This window comes from Salmo trutta, chromosome 3 (genome assembly GCF_901001165.1).
Source record: "Salmo trutta chromosome 3, fSalTru1.1, whole genome shotgun sequence".
NCBI lineage: Eukaryota > Metazoa > Chordata > Actinopteri > Salmoniformes > Salmonidae > Salmo > Salmo trutta.
In genome coordinates this window covers 20716637-20742414 of record NC_042959.1, presented here as the reverse complement: position 1 = coordinate 20742414, position 25778 = coordinate 20716637, and the positions used below count along the sequence as shown (strand labels likewise).

The 25778-nt window shown below is 43.0% G+C and overlaps 1 protein-coding gene across 1 annotated transcript in view; it reads right to left on the bottom strand.

Moving 5' to 3' along the window:
- Window positions 1-25778, bottom strand: part of tnmd (tenomodulin) — a 72201-nt gene that overhangs the window by 10848 nt on the left and 35575 nt on the right. Inside the window, exons 3-6 of the mRNA XM_029726049.1 lie at window positions 25573-25713; window positions 7493-7600; window positions 1679-1841; window positions 1435-1541 (exon numbers count right to left, since the gene is read on the bottom strand). Of these exons, the coding sequence (XP_029581909.1) occupies window positions 1435-1541; window positions 1679-1841; window positions 7493-7600; window positions 25573-25713 (519 nt within the window). The remainder of the gene's footprint in view (window positions 1-1434; window positions 1542-1678; window positions 1842-7492; window positions 7601-25572; window positions 25714-25778) is intronic.

The window sequence follows — 25778 nt, the reverse complement described above, 5'->3', positions numbered from 1 at the left end:
AGAACACAATTTCTGATTTCAAAAAAATGTCCCATCCTCCCATATAGGCTGTGTACTTTTTTTGTCCTGTGCAACCTGGGTTAAACATTGTATGAATGTCTTCACAACTAAGCATATTTTGTGTTTTGGGAACTTATCTCTTGTAATGGGAACCTTCAAAGAACTCAGAAAGGCTGTTCTGTCAACATACTTCCAATATCAAAGGATTGTTTTGTGCACCCTGATAAAACATGATCTGAATGTCAGCACAACTGGACAGTTATTGTGTTTTGGGAACATATCTCTTGTCATGTCCCCACAATGTTACCACAACCAAATGAAACATTCTGGGAACAGTCTTGTAACATCGGGCGAAAATAAATTATATATATTTTTTTAAACTTTTTCGTGATATCCAATTGGTAGCTACAGTCTTGACCCATCGCTGCAACTCCCGTAGGGACTCGGAGAAGCAAAGGTTGAGAGCCATGTGTCCTCCGAAACACGACCGCCAAGCCGCACTGCTTCTTGACACACTGCCCACTTAACCCGGAAGCCATCCGCACCAATGTGTTGGTGACCGAAGTCAGCGTGCATGTGCCCGGCAGCCACAAGGAGTCGCTAGAGCGGGACAAGGACATCCCAGCCGGCCAAACCCTCCCCTAACCCGGATGTCGCTTGGCCAATTGTAAACCGCCTCATGGGTCTCCTGGTCGCGGGCGGCTACGACACATTCCGGGATCGAACCCGGATCTATAGTGATGCCTCTAGCACTGCAATGCAGTGCCTTAGACCGCTGTGCCACTCGGAGGCCCACGTGAATGTTTTAGGCACCCTAAAATAAACATTGTAGAATCATCCGCAGAACTGGATAGTTTTTGTGTTTTGGGAACATATCTTTTGTGATGTCCCCACAATGTTCTCACCAGACTGTTCCCACAACCCAATGAAACATTCTGGGAACCCTTATCGAACAGATTAAATGTGTTCTAGGAACGTTCTTGCAACACCAGGAGAATGTTTTAGACAAACATTCTATAATCATCACCAAGAATGGAAAGTTTTTGTGTTATGAGAATAATTGCCGCGACCTAACAAATGTTTTGGGAACTTTCACAGAACCAATTTTGCTTTTCTGGGAAAACGTTACTGGAACATTGTGTTATTACATTACCTGGGAACTTAATGAGAACTTTTGGGGAAGGTTCTGTAATGGTTGTTACAGATGTTATGCACAACATTTAAATGAATGTTAGGAGAACATTCCAAGGATCTTTCTTTTTTTTAAATAAAAAAAAACAACAAAAAAACCCTAACTTAATGGGAATCTTAGCTAATGTTCTGGGAATGTTCCCTTGTTGCTGGGCAGGCCCTATGTACTGCAATACTTTGGCCCTAGTGCACTATATAGGGAATAGGGTGCCATTTCAGATGCAGCCCCAGTACAGTACATACGTAGTCGTTGACAGGAACCTGGTCCAGGACGTCACGAGCGACGCGGTTACCTCTGACCTCAGCATCAGGTATGTCCTCCTCATCCTCCACCTCATGGAACTCAGCATCTGCACCAAAAGGAGGAAGTACACAGAACAGCTGTTGATGTACTTTACTGGATCACAGCAGAAACTTCTGTTTTTCCTGTTTGAGGTGATGTGAAGGAGGGGGTGGAGAGGGGTGGAGAGGCCCCGGTGCCCTGTACCTCTCATGGGGGAGGGATGGATCCAGTGGATGGGCAGCTCCTGGCATATCTCCCAGATCTTGGAGTTGAGGAGGAAGGCAGGGTTAGCGATGGGCTCCTCGGCAGGCACCCACACCTGGGAGTCCTCCATCACCTGCATGTCTATGCCCTCTGTCTCACCCACCTGTCATGGAAAGCAAACATGCACACACACACGCACGCACACACACACACACACACACACACACAAATGCACAAACATCTTCATTTTCGTGAAATCTTTGGGGAGTAACCCTTAACCTAACCCTAACCTTAACCCGAACCCCAAAAACCCTAAACCTAACTCTAACCTTAAGCTTAACCTTAGTGATAAGGAAGGAAGTTGATAACTAGCGCTTGTGAAATTCCTAACTAGCGTTAGCACAATGACTGGAAGTCTGTGGGTATCTGCTTGCATGTATTGGCTCATGAAACTAACTCTAACTTCCTTCAAACTGGTATCCCTTTAACCATAACCCTGTGGCACAGCGATCTAAGGCACTGCATCTCAGTGCTAGAAGCGTTACTACAGTCCCTGGTTTGAATCCAGGCTGTATCACATCCGGCTGTGATTGGGAGTCCCATAGGTCGGCGCACAATTGGCCCAGCCTGGGTTTGGCCGTGGTAGGCTGTCATTGTAAATAAGAATTTGTTCTTAACTGACTTGCCTAGTTAAATAAATGTAAAATTAAAAACAAACCTTAAGCTTAAAATACCATTTTAACAAATTCAGGACATGAAGAAAGTCCTGCCTTTTCAAAAAAGTTATTGTTTTCCTACCTTGTCAGGACATTGGGGTGAATTGTTAGGACATTGGGGTGAATTGTTAGGACATTGGGGTGAATTGTTAGGACATTGGGGTGAATTGTTAGGACATTGGAGACCTGATAAGATAGGAAAACAAGTACACACACACTTAGTATCAAATACACCCAGCCTTACATGGCCGCAGGCACGCACGCACACACACCCTCCTCCACACACACCTGTCAGAGCCCAAGAACACACACACACACACACACACACACACACACACACACACACACACACACACACACACACACACACACACACACACACACACACACACACACACACACACACACAGTTCTGTACCCTCTGCATTCTCAGCCCTCTCTCCCCAGAGCCACAGCACACAAGCCCTAGCCATGTCCTTTTATTCATCACCCTTTATTGTCCACTGAGAGCACCGCCACTTCCTGCCTCATAGCCTCCTGCTCGTTCTCTGTTTCTTCCTCTCAGGCCTCCAGGCAGCCCTTTCTGCCTGACGATAACGCAGGAATCCAACGACAGCATAAATTTGACTTTGAAATGACTTTGTAGTGCTTTCTACTTTATTGTGCAGTGAAAGGCCGCAATATCATTAAAATACAGCAGCCACAATAATAAGCATAGTGTCCTCCCCCATCCCCTCCTACTGCATTCAGCTCAGCGACGTGCTTCATTTGTTCATACTGTAGTTCATGAGCTGTAAAGTAAACTATTATTGCTTAATGATAGGGAATGCATGTCACTGCTATCTAATAGAGATGTATGAAAGGGGCTTTTGGCGAAGCCTGATATTTGTTTCTTTATGTATATGTAAATACGTCGGCAAACAAACCCCTCTTCCCAGTGCCTGGTTAATTAGCGGCTGGAGAGAACAGCAAAACAGTTTACTTGACAAATGTTTTTACAAGGTGATTCTCTCCCGGTTTGAAGCTTAATTGCACATTAGTTGAGCTTGATGAAGGATCCCCAGGCTATGGTTGGAACCGCTGGTATCATTTATATTAGGTTGTGCACTCTCGACTCGCCCTCCCTTTCTTCCTCACACCTTGCCGATTCTTGCTTTATTTGAATTTACTGCCCGTGCTGCTGTCTCGCGCTAACTGTTTGTTGTGAAGTGACATGACGCCAGCGACATGACGCCAGTGACCCTGTGGAGACGAACTCGCACCTCGTTCTGGCCAGATGAAAGAACGCGTAGCGGCGTGGCTACTCAAGCGCTAGCTGCCTGTGTCAGTGCTAAGCTAAGCTGCCAAGCCACCAAGCCTTTGACACAGTTTGCTCTCACTCTTTTCAGCAAATGTTTAGCCTGGTCCATATCTGGCTAAGCTAATGATGACTCAAAGGAGGACTAGGGGGCTCACTCCCCCTGAACTACAGACATTAAAATGAAGGCCAGGAAACACAAACAGACCTGCCTAATTGGACCTCAGAACCACTGAAGCCGAGCAACTAAGCAAACCTCCCCGAAATGAGTAAGTGGGGGTCAGGACACAGACTGACCAGTTGAGAAACAGGACCAATAAGGAAGAGAACCACAATCCGGAAGGCTAAATTGATCATGGCTAGTGTGGAATAGGGATGGAAAAAGGCTATTTGATCACTACAAAGTCAAAGTGATTATGATTTTAGAGCTACATTTTTTTTTTATCATGCAGTTATATCATAATTTAAGCTGTTTTGTATCTTTATATTATTGGACAAAGTAAAGGCATTTTGTATTGGGTGTCAGACTAATATAATGTATTTATTGTAACTTTGAGCCTATGTAAGTACATTCCACACACAATCAGTGTCATACTGTAAAGAACATACACTTGCCCTGTCTTGCGATAATATCCTAAGGGTGCAACATTTGTTTTGTAACACATACATAGGTCACTTGTGTTTGTCATGGATCAATGAACATTTTGCTCATGACATCATAAGACTATATATGACATTACTTCCCATCTGGCTGTCTCCCATACTGAACAGACATTGCACACTTTTCATAATGTTCATTATTTGTATGTTCAAAATGACATACAGCTTTTTGTTTTAGTAAGGTGACATTTACCTACAGTACATATCATTCCAAGGATGTGTTGTTTTGCATGCATGGTATGGCATTTGTTTGTGGTTTTTATCTGAGTGGGAGGTTCTGGCTTGCCAGCTAGGCTGGTTGTGGCCGTACATATTAAGTGGTTCCCCTGAAGAGCAAGAAGGGATCCAATGAAACTGTTCTACTGTCTGAAGAAGGAGGACAACAGCAATTTCATCGCTTCAACACTGGAGGAAACTGGAGGGAGGCTCAGGGATTACAGCCTCCCATCATTTCATATGAGGGACACATTGAAAATGGCCAAAAATACTGGTGGCAAACAATTCATGTTTGTCACCTGGTTCTACTCCCCAGGTGCTTTATTACCTTATCAGCTGCTCGCAGTTTCTCCACCGGCTGCATTGTTTTCACCTGGCCTCTGAGAATCTGAGGCTCCAGACACCCCGCGCTGAGCCCACGTTCACATAGCCCGCAGGCTTGGAGCAGCAGCAAAACCATTACTGCTTTCTCTTCCACCCCTTCTGTGGTTCACACAGTAACACAGTCAGAACCTTAAGGGAGACTTGTCTGTGAGACAGAGGCCTCCCAGGCCACGGGTGGGTGGATTCTGATGGACAGTAGATCACGTTCTACTTTCTAATGTAGCGGAAGTCTACAAGAGGTCAAAGGTCAGAGAGGTCTTCAAGTCCCTGACATGCTATCCCAATAATGTAGTTCAGTACCACTGTGTGTTATACAATACCGGTAACACTTTACAATGAGCTAATGTAGTAGTTAACATGAGTACATTATCTTATGGAAAATAAGAAACAGATTATAAAAAACAAAACAAAATAAACAAACATGAGTAAATGATCAATAAATACATTGACAACATTTATAATAACTTAATAATTACAATGCATTGATAGTTAACAAATACATTAACAAATGTTTTTTATTAACATATGCACTGCACAGCACATTGTACTTTAGGGTGTCATAACTTGACATTTCCTCAGTTAAAAGGCTATGGACCAGTGTGCATATTATGGGACTTGGTCTTCACTAATCCAGAGTGATTGTGAGCTAACCTTTTGAACATGCACATGTGTGCTTGTGCATCAATGCAGCCTTGTGTCTTTCCCTATCCCCTGGAGCACCTCCTCCAATTTTCTCCCCTGCCTCCTCCTCACCAAAGACAAGGCCCCTATCGGATTGATTCCACAGCTGTGAATTAAGGTTTAACAGAGAAGTCTAATTAGGTTTGACAATGGACAAAAGAAGACCAAAATAGCAGTGGTGTAAAGTACGTAAGTAAAAATACTTTAAAGTACTACTTAAGTCGTATTTGGGGGTATCTGTACTTGACTTTCATATCTATATTTTTGACTACTTTTACTTTTACTTCTATACATTCCTAAAGAAAATAATGTACTTTTTACTCCATACCCTGACACCCAAAAGTATTCTTTACCTTTTGAATACTTAGCAGAACAGGAAAATGGCCCAATACACACACTTACTGTATCAAGAGAACATCCCTGTTCATCCCTACTGCCTCAGATCTGGCAGACTCACTAAACACACATTCTTCTTTTGTCAATTATGTCTGAGTGTTGGAGTGTGCCCCTGGCTATCTGCAAATAAAATAAAAACAAGAAAATTGTGCCGTCTAGTTTACTTAATATAGGGAATTTGAAATGATTTATGGTTTTACTTTTGATACTTACAGTAGGTATATTTAAAACCAAATACTTTTAGACTTTTACTCAAGTAGTATTTTACTGGATGGCTTTCACTTTTACTTGAGTAATTATCTATTAAGGTATCTTTACTTTTACTCAAGTATGACAATTGGGTACTTTTTCCACCTGCTGCAAAATGGCAGGAACATATGGTGCAGGCTGGGCAATTAGTATCTGGAAACATGGACCAGACATTATAAAGATGAGGGAGAAGGGGATGCAGTCTGGTTCTTTGTCTAAACAGCTTGTGTTCTTAAAGTCAGAAAGGGATATATGTGACTTACTTGGCATGACAATGTACCAACATAATGTAGTGTATTTTTTAAATGATGGACCAGGGAAGATGATATTTCCCAGATCCGTTGGAGCCATGTGTAAAATGGAAGGATGGTGGAGGATGTGGAGAATGGTAGAGGCTAAAAAATATTGTTAGTGGAGAATGGTAGAGGCTAAAAATATTGTTAGTGGAGAATGGTAGAGGCTGAAAATATTGAGAGTCTAGAATGGTAAAGACTGAAAATATTTAAAGTGAAGAATGCTAGAGGCAAAAAATATTAAGAGTGGAGAATGGTAGATGCTGAAAATATTGAGGGTGGAGAATGGTAGAGGCTGAATATATTGAGTAAGGGATTCTTAAAAAAAAAAAAAACTTTTTTGCACTGTGAATTGTACTGTGGCACCAAGAAATTAGATATTTTGATTGATGGAATTTCACCCATCATTCTCGCCAAACTTCACATAAGGCTATTGGGCCGGGAGAAGTGAGATGAATGCTATACCTCTTCCTCAGACCCCTCTTTCTCTCTCAGACTTCCCCTTTTAGGCTATTTGGGTCAAGCCTTTCAAGAGTACAATTAAATATTTATATTAGTTCAAGATTGGCAGCAAACACCATTTGATATGTGGGCAGCTTTCAGACTGTTTCATGAGCACTGGAGACTGGAGGTTTTTTTTCAGTGGCGGAGGGCAGAGAAGATTGGATGGTCAGGGTGAGTGTTTGTGTTCTGCTCTCTGACTACTCTTCTCTGTTTATTCCTACTACCCTTGCAAAATGCATGATAGTTTCCTGTGGTAGAGAGAGGGAGGGAGGGAGACGCACACACACACACACACACACACACACACACACACACACACACACACACACACACACACACACACACACACACACACACACACACACACACACACACACACACAGAGTGAGTCAGAGAGATGCAGATAGTCATTCTATACCAGTAGCTCTGTGTCCACTGTCACCACCTCTGTCACTTTGGGAAGCTCTGTGGTCTGGGTCTTGATGTAACACCGCTGGTGTTTGGCGAACCAGATCCCTGTGATTCCCTTTGAGGGAAAAAAGAGAAAAGGAATAATAATTATCATTATTTCATCTGTGATGTGGAACAGCTAAGCGCCAGGGCAATATCATTTTTCAAAACGTTTCTTCAGTCTCTTGAAGAAAAATCTAAGCTCTTAACAACTAAGAGAAGTTAGAATCTAATGAGTGTGCAAAGGTGCTTTCCATCTTCTTTATCTTCTTTATGTTTCTAGTAAATCACAGTTCAAAGACAGCTCGGCACCTACAACACAAACCTTTTAGAAGAGACTGTGAGTAAAGAACGAGGGGTTCTTCCTAACTAAACACTACTTCATAGAGGGATGTCTCCAGCAGGAGAGTCAAACGACATGTCAGAGGGCAAAGCAGCAGTTGCACCCCAAATCCCACCCTATTCCTTATTCTGTACAGTGCACTACCTTTGACCAGGGCCTATAGAAATGAACTATATAGGGAATAGGGTGTGATTTGGAATGCATCAGGTGTCTCTACGGAGGCTGCCCCGCCTGAGTTAGTCAGTCATAGGTCCCTGTCACTCTCTTAATCGGTTCAGCCAAGTGAAGAGCCACTCCCTTCAGCACCATTGACGATCCTCCACTGTGTGGAATTCAGGGTCTTTTCAATTTGACGACCGGAGAAAGCCTATTTCAACAAAGCAGACATATCTGTTAATTGTCTTTCTGTGTGCCATTCTCTGTTCGACAAAGTAGTTCTGCCGGTATAAGTCTGAAACCCCAGGAAAGCATATCAGATTGTCTGGCGTCTCTAGGGCTACCATATATCAGATTGTCTGGCGTCTCTAGGGCTACCATATATCAGATTGTCTGCCGTCTCTAGGGCTACCATATATCAGATTGTCTGCTGTCTCTAGGGCTACCATAGAATAACATAGAGTCATCAGCATATGACAATAGACTGCTGGATCTTTACCAGCCACGCCTGCCTTCACATTGTATCACGATAAGTAGCATGAAAATGGACTTGATTCAATCAGAATTGAATTGCATCTAAATGGCACAGAGCTCTGATGCATTTCTGACATCTTCTTTAAATGTTAACTCAGTAATATAGACACTTTTCTCCACTTGTCTCTAGACGCCACACATGACTACACGATATGAAGCAACACCTGTTATAATCTCCCCGTCATAATCCCCTGTCATAATCCTGTCATAATCCCCCTGTCATAATCCCCTTGTGTATAATTTCATCTGCGAGGGGAAAAAACAAGGCAATAATAGCCAGCGACACAAAAGCATAATGTTTATGCCTGACTTTATTGTGATGAGCCTGTTTAATTTACTGTAATGGCGAGTGCCGCTACAGAGAGAGGGAAAGGACATTCTCGTGATGAGATGCAATGATTACCGGGACTGGTCAACCAGAAAATGAAGAAAAGACACATCATTACGGGGATAAGAAATGGGAAAAAGATGCGGGCTTATAAAACCACGTCAAAATACCGGCTCGCTATTCTCCCCAATTAAACATGCTACACGTACACCGACAGCTTTGCGCTTTCCAACTGAACAATGATTTGATTGGAGGGCCTGTTGCATCGCCATTGCATAGAAAGGTTAGGGGATGGTTAGGGGACGCTGTACCAATCAATCAATCAATCATACACATGATAAGACACACACTCTACACACACGTACACATGGATTTTGTATTGTAGATATGTGGTAGTAGAGTAGTGGTCTGAGGAAACACATTTAACGTGTTGTGAAAAGTGTTATGAAATATAATACCATGTAATATTTTAAATTGGATATAACTGCCTTAATGTTGCTGGACTAGTGGGGATCCTTAATACATACAAATACATTGTCACTTCTCGTATCTTCCTGCATCTGTTGAGTGTCAGGTGATGTGTTGAGGAAACTAACATGGAAGCTAAGGATGCTCATTCTACTTTTATTTAAATAATTATAAAAATGATTAACTGCAAACTCTCCCCTCAGCTGCTCTGAAAGGTGGACCTAAACCCATGCCATTAAATATTAAAAACCAAAAAAATATTGTTTAAGTGAGAATAGGCATGGTCTGAAGACAAAAGATTCACATGAGCACCACAGTGCCTATTCCACCCATGCTCTAACACTTACTTCAGTAGCTATATTGGTATTGTACTTCAAACTTTGTGTAGGCAGGTTGGTTAGGATTCAAACCTTCTCAAACAGCCTAATTCATACTCTTAGAGAAGGTGCTTCCACAATAATATGATTTGTACTGTATACAAGGTAAATTATTGGATTCTTCACACACCACAGTAAGGCATTAACCGATTATGCTACCTTTCATGCTTTTTTTGTATTAAATGAAAGTAAGCTTTGCTTTTATACTTACAATACCATCATGCCTGATTGAGCTGTTTTGTCTTGTAGTAAATAACCTGTATTTCCTTAAACCTTTATTTTAGCAATACATGTCATTGGGGAAAAAATATCATAACAACATCCTTTTTTTGGTCAGTAGGCGCTCAACATAACAACAAGTATTGGTGTGTTGGACACAGTAGCTCAGATAGATAGAGCCTGTCTGCATTCCTGATTTCTGTAACTGTTAGCTTACTTGTGTAATATTGACATAAGTTCAGAACCTCCTCCTGTGGTCATTTACAATAAACACCTGCTACTCCCTGCGTTTGAAATCAGCTCTCTGTCTCCCATCGCGTTCATCACCAAAAATGACAGATGGATTCAGCGGAGCTGCAGCTACGTCTAGCCCGACAGGAGGAACGAATTGATGAACTCCGCGACCTCCTTCACCAGTCCATTCCTGCTTCACCGATATCAGGTGCCACAGCCTCCTCTCGTTCATCTCGCCCATATCCATGCCTAATAAATACGACGGCTCCCCAGGGAAATGTCAAGGATTTCTCATGCAATGTAACCTGTACATAGACCATCACCCCGCTGACTTCACCTCTGACAAAGACAGGGTGGATTTCGTTATCTCCCTAATCATAGGCAAAGCTCTGGATTGGGTCACAGCCCTGTGGGCCGCTCAAAGTGCTGATCTGTCCTCTGAATCAGGTGTTTTACCATTCAGTTTCAGGTTGTCACACCGGGGACCTGTTATGTGAGCTGCGACAGGGCCATCGCTCCACCACTGAGTATGCCCTGGAGTTCTGCACCATGGCTGCCGGCTGTGGATGGAGTGAACCAGCTCTCCTTACAGTCTACCGGAGGGTCTTAATTGGGAGTTACAGACCGAACTGGTTTGCAGAGGATATTTAACGGACCTCAACCAATACATCTGGATGTCCATATCAATTGGCAACCTACTTGTGGACCGCAAACCTATACAGTCGACCATGGCCTGCGAGTCTTCCAGGCCCATGCAACTCGGCCGTGCCCCTCTCACGCCTGCCGAGAGACATCAGAGGTTACGTGAAAACATGTGCCTCTATTGTGGAGAGAGTAACCACCTACTCAATAGCTGTCTGATTCACCCCCCCCCCCCCACGAAGGGGTGACCACAACCCCTCCACAACCCCTAACGCCTCTACGTTTCTGAATATTACCAAAAGGCAGTTCGGTATCCCGGCTCTTCTTTCTGCTAATGTGGTCATTCAGTTTGTGGATGGACTAGTGGACTCGGGGGCCGCAGGTAATGTCATTGACGAACAATTGCACAACAGTTAAGAGTCAAACTAATCCCTGTTAAGCCTCCCTTTAGGATTAATGCGCTGGATGGACAACCTCTCAGAACTGGTCTTGTGACTCGCATGACCAAAAGTATCACCCTTCAGATTGGCCTCCTTCACTCTGAGGTCATTCAGTTAATGGTGTTGTCTTTGCCTAAAGAACTCCTCATCCTCGGTCACCCCTGGCTAAGCCTTTACAACCCTGCCGTCTCCTGGCGGCAAGGGGAACTGCTTGTCACGGACTCCATCCTATTTTAAGAACTGCTTCAATCTACCCTGTTGAGCCACCTCTATAGAAGGATCGGAGTCTGCCATTCCAACCCACTTCCCACCTGTATATGCCCAGTTCCAAAGGCATCCATTCTGCCCCCTCATCGCCCGGAGGACTGAGCGATTGACCTCCTTCCTGGGGCATCGCCCCCTAAGGGTCGGATCTACTCCTTGTCCATTCCAGAGAATGTGGCTATGGGCACCTATATAGAAGAGGCCCTCGACATGGGATTCATCTGTCCATCCAAGTCTCCGGCTGCATCCAGTTTCTTTTTTGTGAAAAAAAGGATGGTAGTCTCGTTCCCTGCATAGATTACTGACCTCTCAATGACCTTACCATCAATAATTGCTTCCCTCTTCCTCTTATTCCGGCCGTACTAGAACAAGTTGGACAGGCTACCATCTACTCCAAACTCGCCCTACGTAGTGCTTACAACCTGGTCAGTATACGAAGTGGGGATGAGTGGAAGACGGCGTTCATCATTGCTAGGCATCACTACGAATACCTAGTTATTACCTACGGTCTCACCAATGCTCCCGCAGTCTTCCAGTCCTTCATGAATGAAGTTTTCCAGGACATGATCAACCAGTTCCTCATTGTGTACATTGACGATATCTTGATCTACTCTCACTCCATTGCAGAACATGTACAGCATGTGTAACAGGTCCTCCAATGACTACAGGACCACCATCTTTATGTCAAGGCTGAGAAGAGCGCATTTCACTTTACCACAGTAACCTTCCTAGGTTTTGTGTTGACACCAGGAGGGGTTAACATGGATGAAGGCAAAGTCACGACTGTGCTTAACTGGCCCAAACCTACCACTGTAAAGAAACTACAACGTTTCCTAGGATTTTCCAACTACTACCGCCGCTCCTCTCTCAGCTCTCACCAGTCAAAAAACCAGTACCCTCCAATGGACCGACACCGCCCTTACTGCATTTTAGACCTTTAATCTCCTCTTCACCTCTGCACCCATCCTTAGGCAGCCATATCCTACCCTTCCTTTTTTTCTGGAGGTTGATGCAGCCGAGGTCGGCATAGGAGTGGTTCTTTCTCAGCGGGTAGGGCCACCTCCGAAATTACACCCATGTGGCTTCTTTTCCAAGAAACTGTCACCCGCTGAGAGGAACTATGATGTCGAGAACCGAGAGCTCCTCGCCATTAAGCTGACTATCGAAGAGTGGCGCCACTGGTTAATTAAGAGGGAACTCATCACCCATTCCTTGTCCTTACCGACCACCGCAATTTGGAGTACTTAAGACGTGCTAAGAGGCTCAACCCCAGACATGCTTGCTGGGCACTCTTCTTCACCTGCTTCAACTTCACCGTCCCCTATCTGCCTGGCAAGTAAAATGTGGCTGATTCCTTATCCCATCTATTTGACTCCCCTTCCTCTAACCCAGCTCCTGAGCCCATCCTGCCTCTGTCTTGTGTCGTAGGACCCATACAGTGGGAAATCCAATCAGCATTCCAAGAGGCCCTACGACATGACCCAGCACCTCCCGACACCCCTGCAGGCAAGACCTACGTTCCGGCGTCCGTCAGACCCCAACTAATGCAGTGGTGCCATACCTCGCTGAGTTCTGGCCATCCCGGGATCACCCAGACCACGGAGCTACTGACACGCAAGTTCTGGTGGTCATAACTAACAGCAGACGTCCGAGATTATGTTCTTTCCTGTCCCGTCTGTGCATGGGCAAAGAGCCCTCGCCAACTACCTACCGGTAAGCTCGAGCCTTTACTACACCACACAGACCACGGTCCCACATCACCATGGATTTCCTCACTGATCTGCTAGACTCTTCGGGCTTCACTACTATTTTAGTGGTAGTGGACCGGTTCTCCAAGATGCCGACTCATCCCCCTTCCGCATCTACCTAATGCCATGGAAATGGCCGAGTGCATGTTCCAATAGGTGTTTTGTCTGTATGGGATCCCGGAAGACATCATTTCGGGTTGGGGACCCCAATATTTACTATGCGATTAAACAATGCAGCTGGCTAGATGACTACAGGAGTGTGAAATATGGATGAGCTGTTCTCAATGGAATGGTTCTGAAATATTCTCTCTCGCCAAGGCGAGGTTTGACCGTGAATATATCATAGTCATTCACCTCGGTGGAAACGACTTGGGACGAACAAATTGGACAGCCCTGGTGTGTCAGATACGAGCTGATTTGGAGGTAGTCATACGAATGTTCCCTGGGACAACGGTGGTCTACTCTGACATTACACAGTGGAGGAGTTGGATGTTCTTGTGGGAGGAGGACACCAACAAGTGCATAGAGATGGCCCAGCGCTCACATGATATATGCCTACATCCTTATAACCACTAGGCTAATAATAAATCACATATTTTTTAATGGTATTTCAAGCAGAATGTCACGTTGTTAAAAAAAATGCCTAAATTGGTAATGCATATATGTGGGCAAATTAAAGACTTTTCAAACGTTTTATGCAACATTATCGGCAAGTAACTACTGTGCCAAAGCGATTTAGAGTTGTTTAACGGGAGTGATGAGGCTGTAGATATAATGATAATGTAAATCATTATACTGCATGATTACTATCACATTATTAAAAATATCGGAATTGGTAAAAAAAAAAAGGTTATTCATGGCAACATATTAGGCAAGAATTGAGTGTAGGCAAAGTGATCGTGCCGGGGGTACAACATTTGATGTACAGTCACATTCACCGTAGTTGTCTGAAGCGTGCTATAAATTGCACAGCTAGCGATGCCTCATTGTGATTGGTTATTTCCCATCATTTGCAACAAGTCAATGAGTGTCATCACTATCCTTCTTTTGCAGTACCTCAAACTGTCGTGATTACCAGCTGAGATAAACTATTATGATTTGATTTTACAACTGGCTCAACGTTTATCTGCACAGTTTTTTAACATTATCCTAAAACCTAGGCTGCATTCCAAACACTTAACAGACACGCCCTCTCCCTTCAGTCCTCAAATGAAGTGGACACTTCTGATTATGTTTCATGATGTCTGACGAGTTTACACTTGCAGGGCAAGGTTTGAGGGAGGAAGGATATCATTTTAAATGGACCGCCCTTGCCTAGCTACTTCTGAAGAAGGAAAATGTTTTAAAATTTCCAAAAGCTAACCAAACAAAAACCTAATTACTTTTAGGAGACATGTTTGTGCATTAGTAGCACAATTTTAACTTATTTACATATTCCATATTGACGTTACACAACTTCTTCAGGCTCGGGTCCTTTATTCTGAATTTCCACCTGACTGACGTGCCCAAAGTAAACTGCCTGTTACTCAGGCCCAGGAGCCAGGATATGCATATAATTGGTATCATTGGATAGAAAACACTTTGAAGTTTGTATAAATGTTAAAAAATAATGTTTGAGACTATAACACAATTGATATGGTGGCTCGAAAATCTGAAGAAAAACCAACCAGATTTTTGTTGTTGTTGTTGTTGAGATCCCATGCTCTTTCAATGGAAAGCTATGGCCTATGTAATTCCAGCTACCAGATTGCAATTCCTATGGCTTCCAGTGGATGTCAACAGTCTTTGTTCAAGGTTTCAGGCTTGTTTCTTCCAAAACGAGGAAGAATTTTGAGTTTTGGCACCGGGAGTCACAGTTGGGAATCAGTCTGTGGGCGCGCGAGGACACCTGAGGATTAAATAGAAATGTAGTTTGACCTGTTTTAACAAAGTTTAGCTGTATCTTTTTGGATTCCTTTGTCTGCATGTTGAACGAGTGGATTACTGAAATCGATGGCGCCAACTAAACAGACTTTTTGGGATATAAAGAAGGATTTTATCTAACAAAACGACCATTCATATTGTAGCATGGGACCCTTGGGATTGCAAACAGAGGAAGATTTTCAAAAAGTAAGTTATTATTTAATCGGTATTTGTGATTTTATGAAGCCTGTGCTGGTTGAAAAATATGTTGATGTGGAGCGCTGTCCTCAAACAATCGCATGTTATGCTTTCGCTGTAAAGCCTATTGTAAATCGGACAATGCAGTTAGATTAACAAGAATTTAAGCTTTTAACCAATATAAGATACTTGTATGTTCATAAATGTTAAATATTAAGATTATTTATTTGAATTGCGCGCCCTCCAATTTCACAGGATGTTGTCGACAGGTGTCCTTAATTAACCATCACAAATTGAATTTTGGGGCATTTCAGGCCCTGAAGGGAACACAATTGTACAATCGCAAACTTCATTAAAAACAAGTGCTGAGGGGCTTACGTTGCAAACTTCCCTTGCTTGGCTAATAATTTGGGCCGACGACAAATATGGCCGCGGGGATTCCCCCAAGGGCATAAGGCGAGGGTAAGTGGACGAGGGTGTGTCTTTTAGGATTTTGAAACGCAGCCATACTCTGAGTCTGGAGTTTTTTTGTCTTAAAACTGGTTTTAAAAGGATTCCTAGGACCTTTTTTGAGACGCTTTGTGGATACGGGCCCTGGTCACTCCTCCGTTCAAGCAAGATGCATGCAGTAGTACACACCACCTGCCGCTTGCCTGCCTCTCCACGAACCCTAAGGCTTTTTTAAGAGCCACCTAAGACATTAACATAAGTGTGTGTGTGTCATTTAATCACGTAGTTAACCAAGTTAGCAAGCATTTCCATTTCTTTTGAGTGCACGCTGCTGCAATTTGATCTCTAACATTTTGTTTTATTTTGACTGCATGCTGCTGCATCCTGATATCATAGCATTTTGTATTATTCTCTACAGAATCTGAAATACTGCATTTAGTATGATTATGTTACGTTTCGTATGGTATGTATTCATTTGTGGGTGTCCATCATCCATTTCACATGATATGTTACGGATTACAATTCGTATGATATGTTACGAATTGCAATTCGTCAGATACGCTACGATTTTCAATTGGTATAATATGTTACGAATTTCAATTCGTCCAATATGTTACGAATTTCCAATATGTATGATATGTTATGAATTCCAATTTGTTGTGGATAACCTTAGCTAGGTGGCTTACGCTAATGTTAGCTAGGTAACGGTAGCTAGCTAGCTAACTAGCTAATCAAAATATATGTTTGCATTTATTGATTAACCTCAGCTTGAATACCACCATATAGCTAGCTATATACAGTAGCCTTGGTTTGTTCTCATACCTTTCTTATGACTGGCAGCATGGTGCAAGCAGCTGTGCTGTTGACAAGCAACCAACCTGGTGTTATAGAACTCTCGGCTAAAAAATATGTTAGCATTGTCAGAAATGCTACAAAAAGGTAGCACATCGTTTCTTAATGGACGGAAATGTGCTTTTGAAAGTGATAAATTATACATTTTATAAAACCTGTTGCACCTACAAAGTTAGTTAAACCCAAGTCCAATGGTCACTTTGTGGATGCTGTAGTCTCATTTTAACCCAACGTCTAGAATTTGAGCTAGAAATACTGTTAAAACTTAATTGTTAACAACCCTGTTAAAAAATCTGGTATGTGCTTCTCTGTCACGTCCTGGCCAGTATAAGGGTTAATTAGTATTGTAGTTTGGTCAGGACGTGGCAGAGGGTATTTGTTTTATGTGGTTCAGGGTGGTGTGTTTTGTTAAAAGGGTGTTTGATTTAGTAATTCCGGGTTTTGGTTTATGTTTAGGTATTTCTATGTGGAGTCTAGTGAGTGTATGTCTATGTTTGGTTAATTGGGGTTGGGACTCTCAGTTGAAGGCAGGTGTTGTCTATCTGCCTTTGATTGAGAGTCCCATATAGTAGGGTGTGTTTGTGTTTGGTATTGGTGGGTGATTGTTCCGTGTTTAGCCTTGTGCCTTACCAGACTGTTTTTGTTGATCGTTCGTTTTTTTGTTATTTTTGTATGTTCATTTTGAGAGTAATTAAAAATCAAGATGAGCCTGCACATACCTGCTGCGTTTTGGTCCTCCTTCACCGACGACAACCGTGACATTCTCAGTAACGGATGGACGGCTCATGACAAGAGGCGGGGAGTGTGTTGTGTACCTCCAATCAAGTTGATTTGATTGGTGTCATATTGGCTTAGATATGATGGTAGGGAGATTTGAATTTAACACTGAGCTTCAACCAATGCAACTATCATCGCGTCTATAGTTAGCTCTGGGTCGTGTTCATTAGGGAATACAGCAGAAAACGGAAAAACAAAATTAGCGTTTCTTATTGGACAAGTCCAAGTAGTAGCTTCCTCTTTCAGTTCATTTTCTTTTGTTTATTCCCGAATGGACACAATCCAGGATTCATGTCGCTGGCCGTAAACAATAAATTATGTCATATTTGGATATTGGAGTACCTGAGAAACCGTATGTATTCAACGAAAATATAAATTATTTAATGTTAAAATGTAAAGCATATTATTACAGTATAGCATAGCATAGCAACTTGATTGCTATTTTTATTTCACCTTTATTTAACCTGGTAGGCTAGTTGAGAACAAGTTCTCATTTGCAACTGTGACCTGGCCAAGATAAAGCATAAAGATAAAGATAAATGACTTGAGGTATGTTGCTCATACAGGTTATAAGGACACAAGGCGAGACTCAAATGCAGACACAGGAAGCAGATGGTTGAGCTCCGATATTTATTAATCCAAGGGGTAGGCAAAAGGTAGGTCGGGGACAGGCGAGAGTTCATAAACCGGGTCAGAGACCAAAACAGAAAGAGACGAAGGGCAGTCTCGAGGTCAGGCCAGGCAGGAGTTAAGTAACCAGATCCGAGTCCAAACAGTACAAAAGGAGATAGGCAGGCTTGAAGACAGAACAGGCAGAGTGGTCAGGCAGGCGAATTCTGAGTCAGGACAGGCAAGGGTCGAAACCAGGAGGACTAGAACCAAAAGAGACTGAGGAAAAAATAGGAGCAAGGAAAACCACTAGTTGACTTGGCAAACAAGACGAACTGGCACATAGAGACAGAAAACACAGGGATATATACACCGGGGATAATAAGCAACACCTGGAGTGGGTGGAAACAATCACAAGGACAGGTGAACCAGATCAGGGTGTGACACAGGGAGTCTGGCAGACTTGTATTTTGGTTCAAATGAAACAGGATCATTAGATTAGTCTTAGTCTAGATTTAATACAGTTGTAGAACACAAGTTTTGTATTGATGTCAAGCTCAAGGTTCTGGGAAACTGGCATTGAGGTAGGCCTACTCTAGTCTATACTCTCGCCCCAAGTAAATTCTACATCAATATTGGAAATGTATTCTTATATTCTTGTGTATTTCAAAATTGTTTGAAGGTTAGTGATTGTGTAATATCATTGATTCAAAGCTTTACTGTAGTTCCAGATTGAATATTACACAAAATATGAACCACTGTTTGCGTCGAATTATTCATGAAATGACTACATCATTTTTTGTTGAGAAGAGCTACATAAAAATACAGGTGGTTGCACTGTGTGACCATAATGATTCTCATATAATAGACTGTTGAATATGCTTGAAAGCCAGTTCCCTTGGTTCTTCCTGCAGCATGTTCCCTGTATTAGCCTGAAACAATAGAAAAGGGATTTCGCCTCTGGCCTTAAGCGGCAATATCTGCCCATTTCAATTCCTCATACACAGCCCTTGGGCTTGACAGAGATTGTTTTAAAGCGGCTTTTTAATTAATAAAGACTTGAAACATCCTTTCTTTATAAAAATACATTCCAAACCCATCCCCCTCAACTTACAGTTAGTATAACTTATAATAAGGTTTGTGTTTTCCTCCACTCTCTTCTATTCATTTGCAATCACAATGAGGATTATTCTGCTCGCTCACTTGTTTCACAATGTCGTCTCCCGTGGCCATGCCTGGCCAAACACATCTCCTCGGTGGATTCGCTTCACTGACAGAAGTGGATCATTCAGATTGGATGGGTTGGAGGAGAAACTAGCAACGTGTGTTTGTGTGCGTGTGTGTGCGTGTGTGTGTGTGTGTGTGTGTGTGTGGCCGTGTGCGTGTGTGTGTGTGTGTGTGTGTGTGTGGCCGTGTGCGTGTGTGTGTGTGTGTGTGTGGCCGTGTGCGTATGTGTGTGTGTGTGTGTGTGTGTGTGTGTGTGTGTGTGTGTGGCCGTGTGTGTGTTTGAGTATGAGTGTGAGTGAACTGAACTTCTTGTTATTAGATATTCCATTTTATTTTAGTCACGCCGACCGGCACGAAGCTGTAATATGGAGCTCAATGTTAAAATCAACTTGATTGGAGGTTAACAGCACACTCCCCGCCTCTCGTCATGAGCCGTCCGGCTGTTACCGAGAACCACATACAGTGCACTTGGAAAGTATTCAGACCCCTTGACTTTTTCCCCATTTTGTTACTTTACAGCCATATTCTAAAATGGATTAAATAAAAAAAATCCTCAAATCTACACACAATACCCCATAATGACAAAAGCGAAAACAGTTTACTTTTTGTGCAAATTTATTACAAATAAAAACAGAAATACCTTATTTACATAAGTATTCAGACCCTTTGCTATGAGACTCGAAATTGAGCTCATGTGCCTGTTTTGAGATGTTTCTACTATTTGATTGAAGTCCACTTGTGGTAAATTCAATTGATTGGAGATGATTTGGAAAGGCACACGCCTGTCTATATAAGGTCCCACAGCTAACAATGAATGTCAGAGCAAAAACCAAGCCATGAGCTCGAAGGAATTGTCCGTAGAGCTCCGAGACAGGATTGTATCGAGGCACAGATCTGGGGAAGGATACTAAAACATGTCTGCAGCATTGAAGGTTTGCAAGAACACAGTGGCCTCCATCATTCCTAAATGGAAGAAGTTTGGAACCACCAAGACTCTTCCTAGAGCTGGCCGCCCGGCCAAACTGAGCAATCGGGGGAGAAGGGCCTCGGTCAGGGAGGTGACCAAGAACCCGATGGTCACTCTGACAGAGCTCCAGAGTTCCTCTGTGGAGATGGGAGAACCTTCCAGAAGGACAACCATCTCTGCAGCACTCCACCAACCAGGCCTTTATGGTAGAGCGACCAGACGGAAGCCACTCCTCAGTAAAAGGCACATGACAGTCCGCTTGGAGTTTGCCAAAAGGCACCTAAAGGGCTCTCAGACCATGAGAAACAAGATTCTCTGGTCTGATGAAACCAAGATTGATCTATTTGGCCTGAATGCCAAGCATCAGGTCTGGAGGAAACCATACACCGCTCATCAGCTGCCAATACCATCCCTACGGTGAAGCATGGTGGTGGCAGCGTCATGATGTGGGGATGTTTTTCAGCAGCAGGGATACTAGTCAGGATAGAGGGAAAGATGAACAGAGCAAAGTACAGAGAGATCCTTGATGAAAACCTGCTCCAGAGCGCTCAGGACCTCAGATTGGGGCGAACGTTCACTTTTCAACAGGACAACTACCCTAAGCCCATGCCAAGACAACGCAGGAGTGGCTTCGGGACAAGTCTCTGAATGTCATTGAGTGGCCCAGCCAGAGTCCGGACTTGAACCCAATCGAACATCTCTGGAGTGACCTGAAAATAGCTGTGCATTGACGCTCCCCATCCAACCTGACAGAGTTTGAGAGGATCTGCAGAGAAGAATGGGAGAAGCTCCCCAAATACTGGTGTGCCAAGCTTGTAGCGTCATACCCAAGTAGACTCAAGGCTGTAATTGCTGCCAAAGGTGCTTCAACAAAGTACTGAGTAAAGGGTCTGAATACTTACATTTCCTCGACTAAGAACAACCAAGACCACAACACAAACCATAGCCGAGAAAACGGTTTTGTTAAGAAACAGGAAGCTAGTTATGAACCGCATATAGTAAATGGTTGAACCCCAAATGCACAGAACCTCATGTGTGCATGCTAGCATCAGACAACTTACCAGACTTGACTGACAGCATCACTGTTTCCACATGTGTAGAATTGTTTCAAGCTCCGGCATACTCTCTTTCCTTTATTTCATTATTCTAATCCAAATTTGTGTTGACTGATCAATACAGTTACTTTTCTGTGTTTTCACTGAAAATCTGAAGTCGCCATCCACAAGTAAAAAGTAGTCAGGGGTTGCGGGTTTTCAACAAATCAACTGTTTTAGACTATTGTCTTTTTACCAAGCAAGAGCAACAAACTGTCAATTTAAATGGTCTGTCAAAGTCAATTTTACAGGTTTTATAGTGTAATGGTTAGAGTTACCGCCTGTGGATCAGAAGATTGCGATTCTGCCATTTTCACCATTCTTTCGTTAATAGTTTTGACAGCCCCCTCCCTCCCTCCCTCCCTCCCTCCCGACACACACACACTTATTTGAATGTATTAGGTGGCTTTTAAAAGCGCCTTTGGGTTCGTGGAGTGGCAGGCAATGGGCAGTAACTGTGGTGGTGTGTACTACTGCATGTGTCTTGCTAGAACAGAGGAGAAAGGCCTCCCGAGTGGCGCAGTGGTCTAAGGCACTGCATCACAGTGCTAGCTGTGCCAATAGAGATTCTGGTTAGAGTCCAGGCTCTGTCACAGTCGGCCGCGACCGGGAGACCCATGGGCGGAACAATTGGCCCAGCGTTGTGAGGGTTTGGCCAGCAGGGAAGTCCTTTTCCCATTGCGCTCTAGCGACTCCTGTGGCGGGCCGTGCGCAATGTACGCTGACACGGTCGCCAGGTGTATGGTGTTTCCTCCAACACGTTGGTGCGGCTGGCTTCTGGGTTAAGTGGGTATTGTGTCAAGAACCAGTGCGGCTCGGCTGGGTTGTGTTTCGGAGGACACATGGCTCTCGACCTTCGCCTCTCCCGAGTCCATACGGGATTTGCAGCGATGGGACAAGACTGTAACTACCAATTGGATACCATGAAATATGGGAGAAAAAAGGGGTAAAACAATGAAAATTAAAAAAAGAAGAGAGGAGAGACCAGCTCTCAGACTCTCAAGGAAGAGGTTATTGCCCTCCTCCGTGAGATGCATACCTTCTCTATGGTACTGCCCAGAGACACACTGCTTGATGGCAGGGTGGTGGATTGCGGGCATACGCCTGTCACGGAGAAATGCAAACACCATCTGGTTGACAGGATGCCGGGCCATCTCTATGCGCTTGTTGATGTCCTCCTCCCATTGGAACATCCAACTCCTCTGCTGCAAGATGTCATAGTAGACCACCGTTGTTCCGGGGAACATTTGGATGACTACAGCCAAATCAACACGCATCTGACTTACTAGGGCTGTTCCCTTTGTGTGTCCCAAGTTTGTTCCACCGAGGATAATGACTATGATGTCAGGGGGAGTAGCAGCACAGGCTCTCTGCTGGCGCAGAAATTCATCAGCTTGCCCCACTAACATTTCTAGCTATGTGACAGTAGTTAAGGGAGAGGTTGTGATGCTTTCCGACCAGTAGATCCACGAATGCCACACAGTTTTCATGTTGATGAATGAGTGAGTGAATGAATTAATGAATTAGAATGAGATGAATGAATGCCTGGAAGCCTGCAAAAAAAGTATGTGAAATGTAGTGTAGATGTGGAATGACTAGAACTGCATTCCTATTGAAAAAGATCATACACAGATTCCTTTCTTCCTCCCGTTCCAGGGCAGAATTAAATGTATAATTTAGACTTTTGCAAGGACAATAAACCATTTTCTGTATGTTTCTCATTTTTCTAGACAACATTCCCATTGAAGCACCAAGTCCAATCTGTTCACCTGTTATATTTCTATGTGCTTGAGCGTAAAGCGTGCTCTGAGAGGATCTGTCAGACTTTCACTATCTCCCTTCTTATCTTTGAGATAATCTCCAACAACGACTCATAAAACTATTAATCATCACCAAACATGAAAATTCTGACTATATTTATCCATATTTTTTAAATTGTATTTTCAGATTAGATTTGCCTTATATAGTTCAGTTTAAATAATTAGCAAGTCTGAAGCGTAGGCTACTAGCTAGCCAGCTAGCTGTATAGGTCTATATGTGGGCCTGGTACACGTGTCAAACTCATTTCACGGATGGCCGAGTATCTGCAGGTTTTCACTCCTCCCTTGTACTTGATTCATGAATTAAGGTCACTAATTAGTAAAGAACTCTCATCTGGTTGTCTAGGTCTTAAAAAAAACAAAAAAAAACACCAGGCCCTCCATGGAATGAGTTTGAAACCCTTGGCCTAGTAGGTCTATGTGATTTATTTGTTACAGTCCAGAATCATCTTACTGAAGAACATTCAATGACCTAGCTGAGCCTTTACAAGTAAGTTAAACACAGAGAGTAGATATATGTCGGTAGTAGGCTAGTATGTGTCAGTCTCACCAGTTAGGCTTAGATAGCCAACTAATATGCAAACAGACCAGTGGTGAGTGGCTGATAATGAGCATTGCGAGTGACAAAACCATTAGCCTATACTTTTAAGACAGCATGACAACGTTAGCTGTCGTCCAGTCAGAAATGATGTTTGATCCGTTTTACATGAAATAGACAAAATCAGACACATGCAGAAAACTATGTTGCAAATGTTTCTCCTTGTCAGTTTCACTTTTATGCAGGATTTTTTTATTCAAGCCCAGTGCTACCCTACCTGATTCTATTACTCATCTGTTCTTCAAGACCTCCTCTGTTCATAGAAACTTTGAGTAGTAGAATATTTAGTTCTCAATGACATGAATTGCTAAATAAAAAGGTTAAAGGAAATACAGGCAGGCACCACATTACTAGAAGATAAAACACCTCTCTCAATCAAGCACGACAATCGTGTAAGTAAAAAAGCAAAGCTTGCTTTCATATAATAAAAAAAAGCTTGAAACGGTAGTGGAATGGGATTAGTGTGGTATGTGAAGAATCCAATACTTTACCTTGTATGCTGTACAAATCATATTATTGTGGAAGCACCTCCTCTCAGAGTATGAATTAGGCTGTTTGAGAAAGTTTGAATCCTAAGCAACCAGCAAACACATTGTTGGAAGTATAATATACCAACATAGCTATTGTAGAAGGTCAAAGCTGTGTACTGGGAAACCTTGGTAGAGCATGGGTGGAGTAGGCATTGTGGTGCTCATTTCCTTTCTTTTTCGGCTTCAGACCAATGCCTACTTCTCACTTAAAACAGTTTTTTGTTTTTTATACATGATATTCAGGTATGGTTGTGTGTGTGTGTGTCTGTGTGTGCATGTGTGTGTGTATATATATATATATATATATGTACAGGTAACTGCCAAAATAATGGAAACACAAGTAAATAAGGGATACAAAGTATATTGAAAGCATATGCTTCAACACAGGGGTGGTTTCTGAGTCAATTAACATCCCATCATGCTTAGGGTCATGTATAAAAATGCTGGGCAGGCCATTATTTTGGACATTATTTTGGCTACCATGGCTATGCCCCCATAGGATGACAATGTCGCCCTCCACAGGGCACAAGTGGTTACTGAATGGTTTGGTGAGCATGAAAACGATGTAAACCATATGCCATGGCATTCTGTCACTAGATCTCTACCCAAATTAATTTATGGGAGATTCTGCAGCAGCGCCTGAGACAGCGTCTTCCACCACCATCAACAAAACACCAAATGATGGAATTTCTTGTAGAAGATGGTGTTGCATCCCTACAATTGATTTCCAGACACTATGCCAAGGTGCATTGAAGCTGTTCTGGCTCGTGGGGGCCAAACGACCTATTAAGAGACATTATGTTGGTGTTTCCTTTATTTTGGCAATTACCTACGTGTGTGTGTGTGTGTGTGTGTGTGTGTGTGTGTGTGTGTGTGTGTGTGTGTGTGTGTGTGTGTGTGTGTGTGTGTGTGTGTGTGTGTGTGTGTGTGTGTGTGTGTGTGTGTGTGTGTGTGTGTGTGTGTGGTGGTGGATAAGGGGTTGTATATGAGAGGGAATTGAAACCTCTTGTTATTAGATGACACACATTGGATATCAGCTTTTTCCGTGAGAGAGAGAGAAAAACACAGGAGAGAGTGCAGGGTATTGTCGAAGAAGATGATATGATTTCGGAGAACAGAAATGCTTTTACACAATCTAACAGCAATTTGGAAAGGGCTCGAACACAAACACAATCATTCTGCACAAAAACTATAATAAAGAAAAGAAAATGACAGTATATGAAGTATGCAGAAGGTATACTGTACCAAATGTGAATTTTGACAACACTTACATGTTTGAAGTCATGGACCACGAGCACCTCATCACTGCCGTTCCCCATCCTGAAGATCTCAGTGCGATGGGCGGGGTCAATCTCCATGATACTGTCTGTCTCCATACCGTCCAGCATGGCCTTGTAATGTTGGTCGTACACCTGGAGACACAGGACCAATCAGAAACATCTTCAACCTGACTGACAGGTCATTTAACCAATAGTAC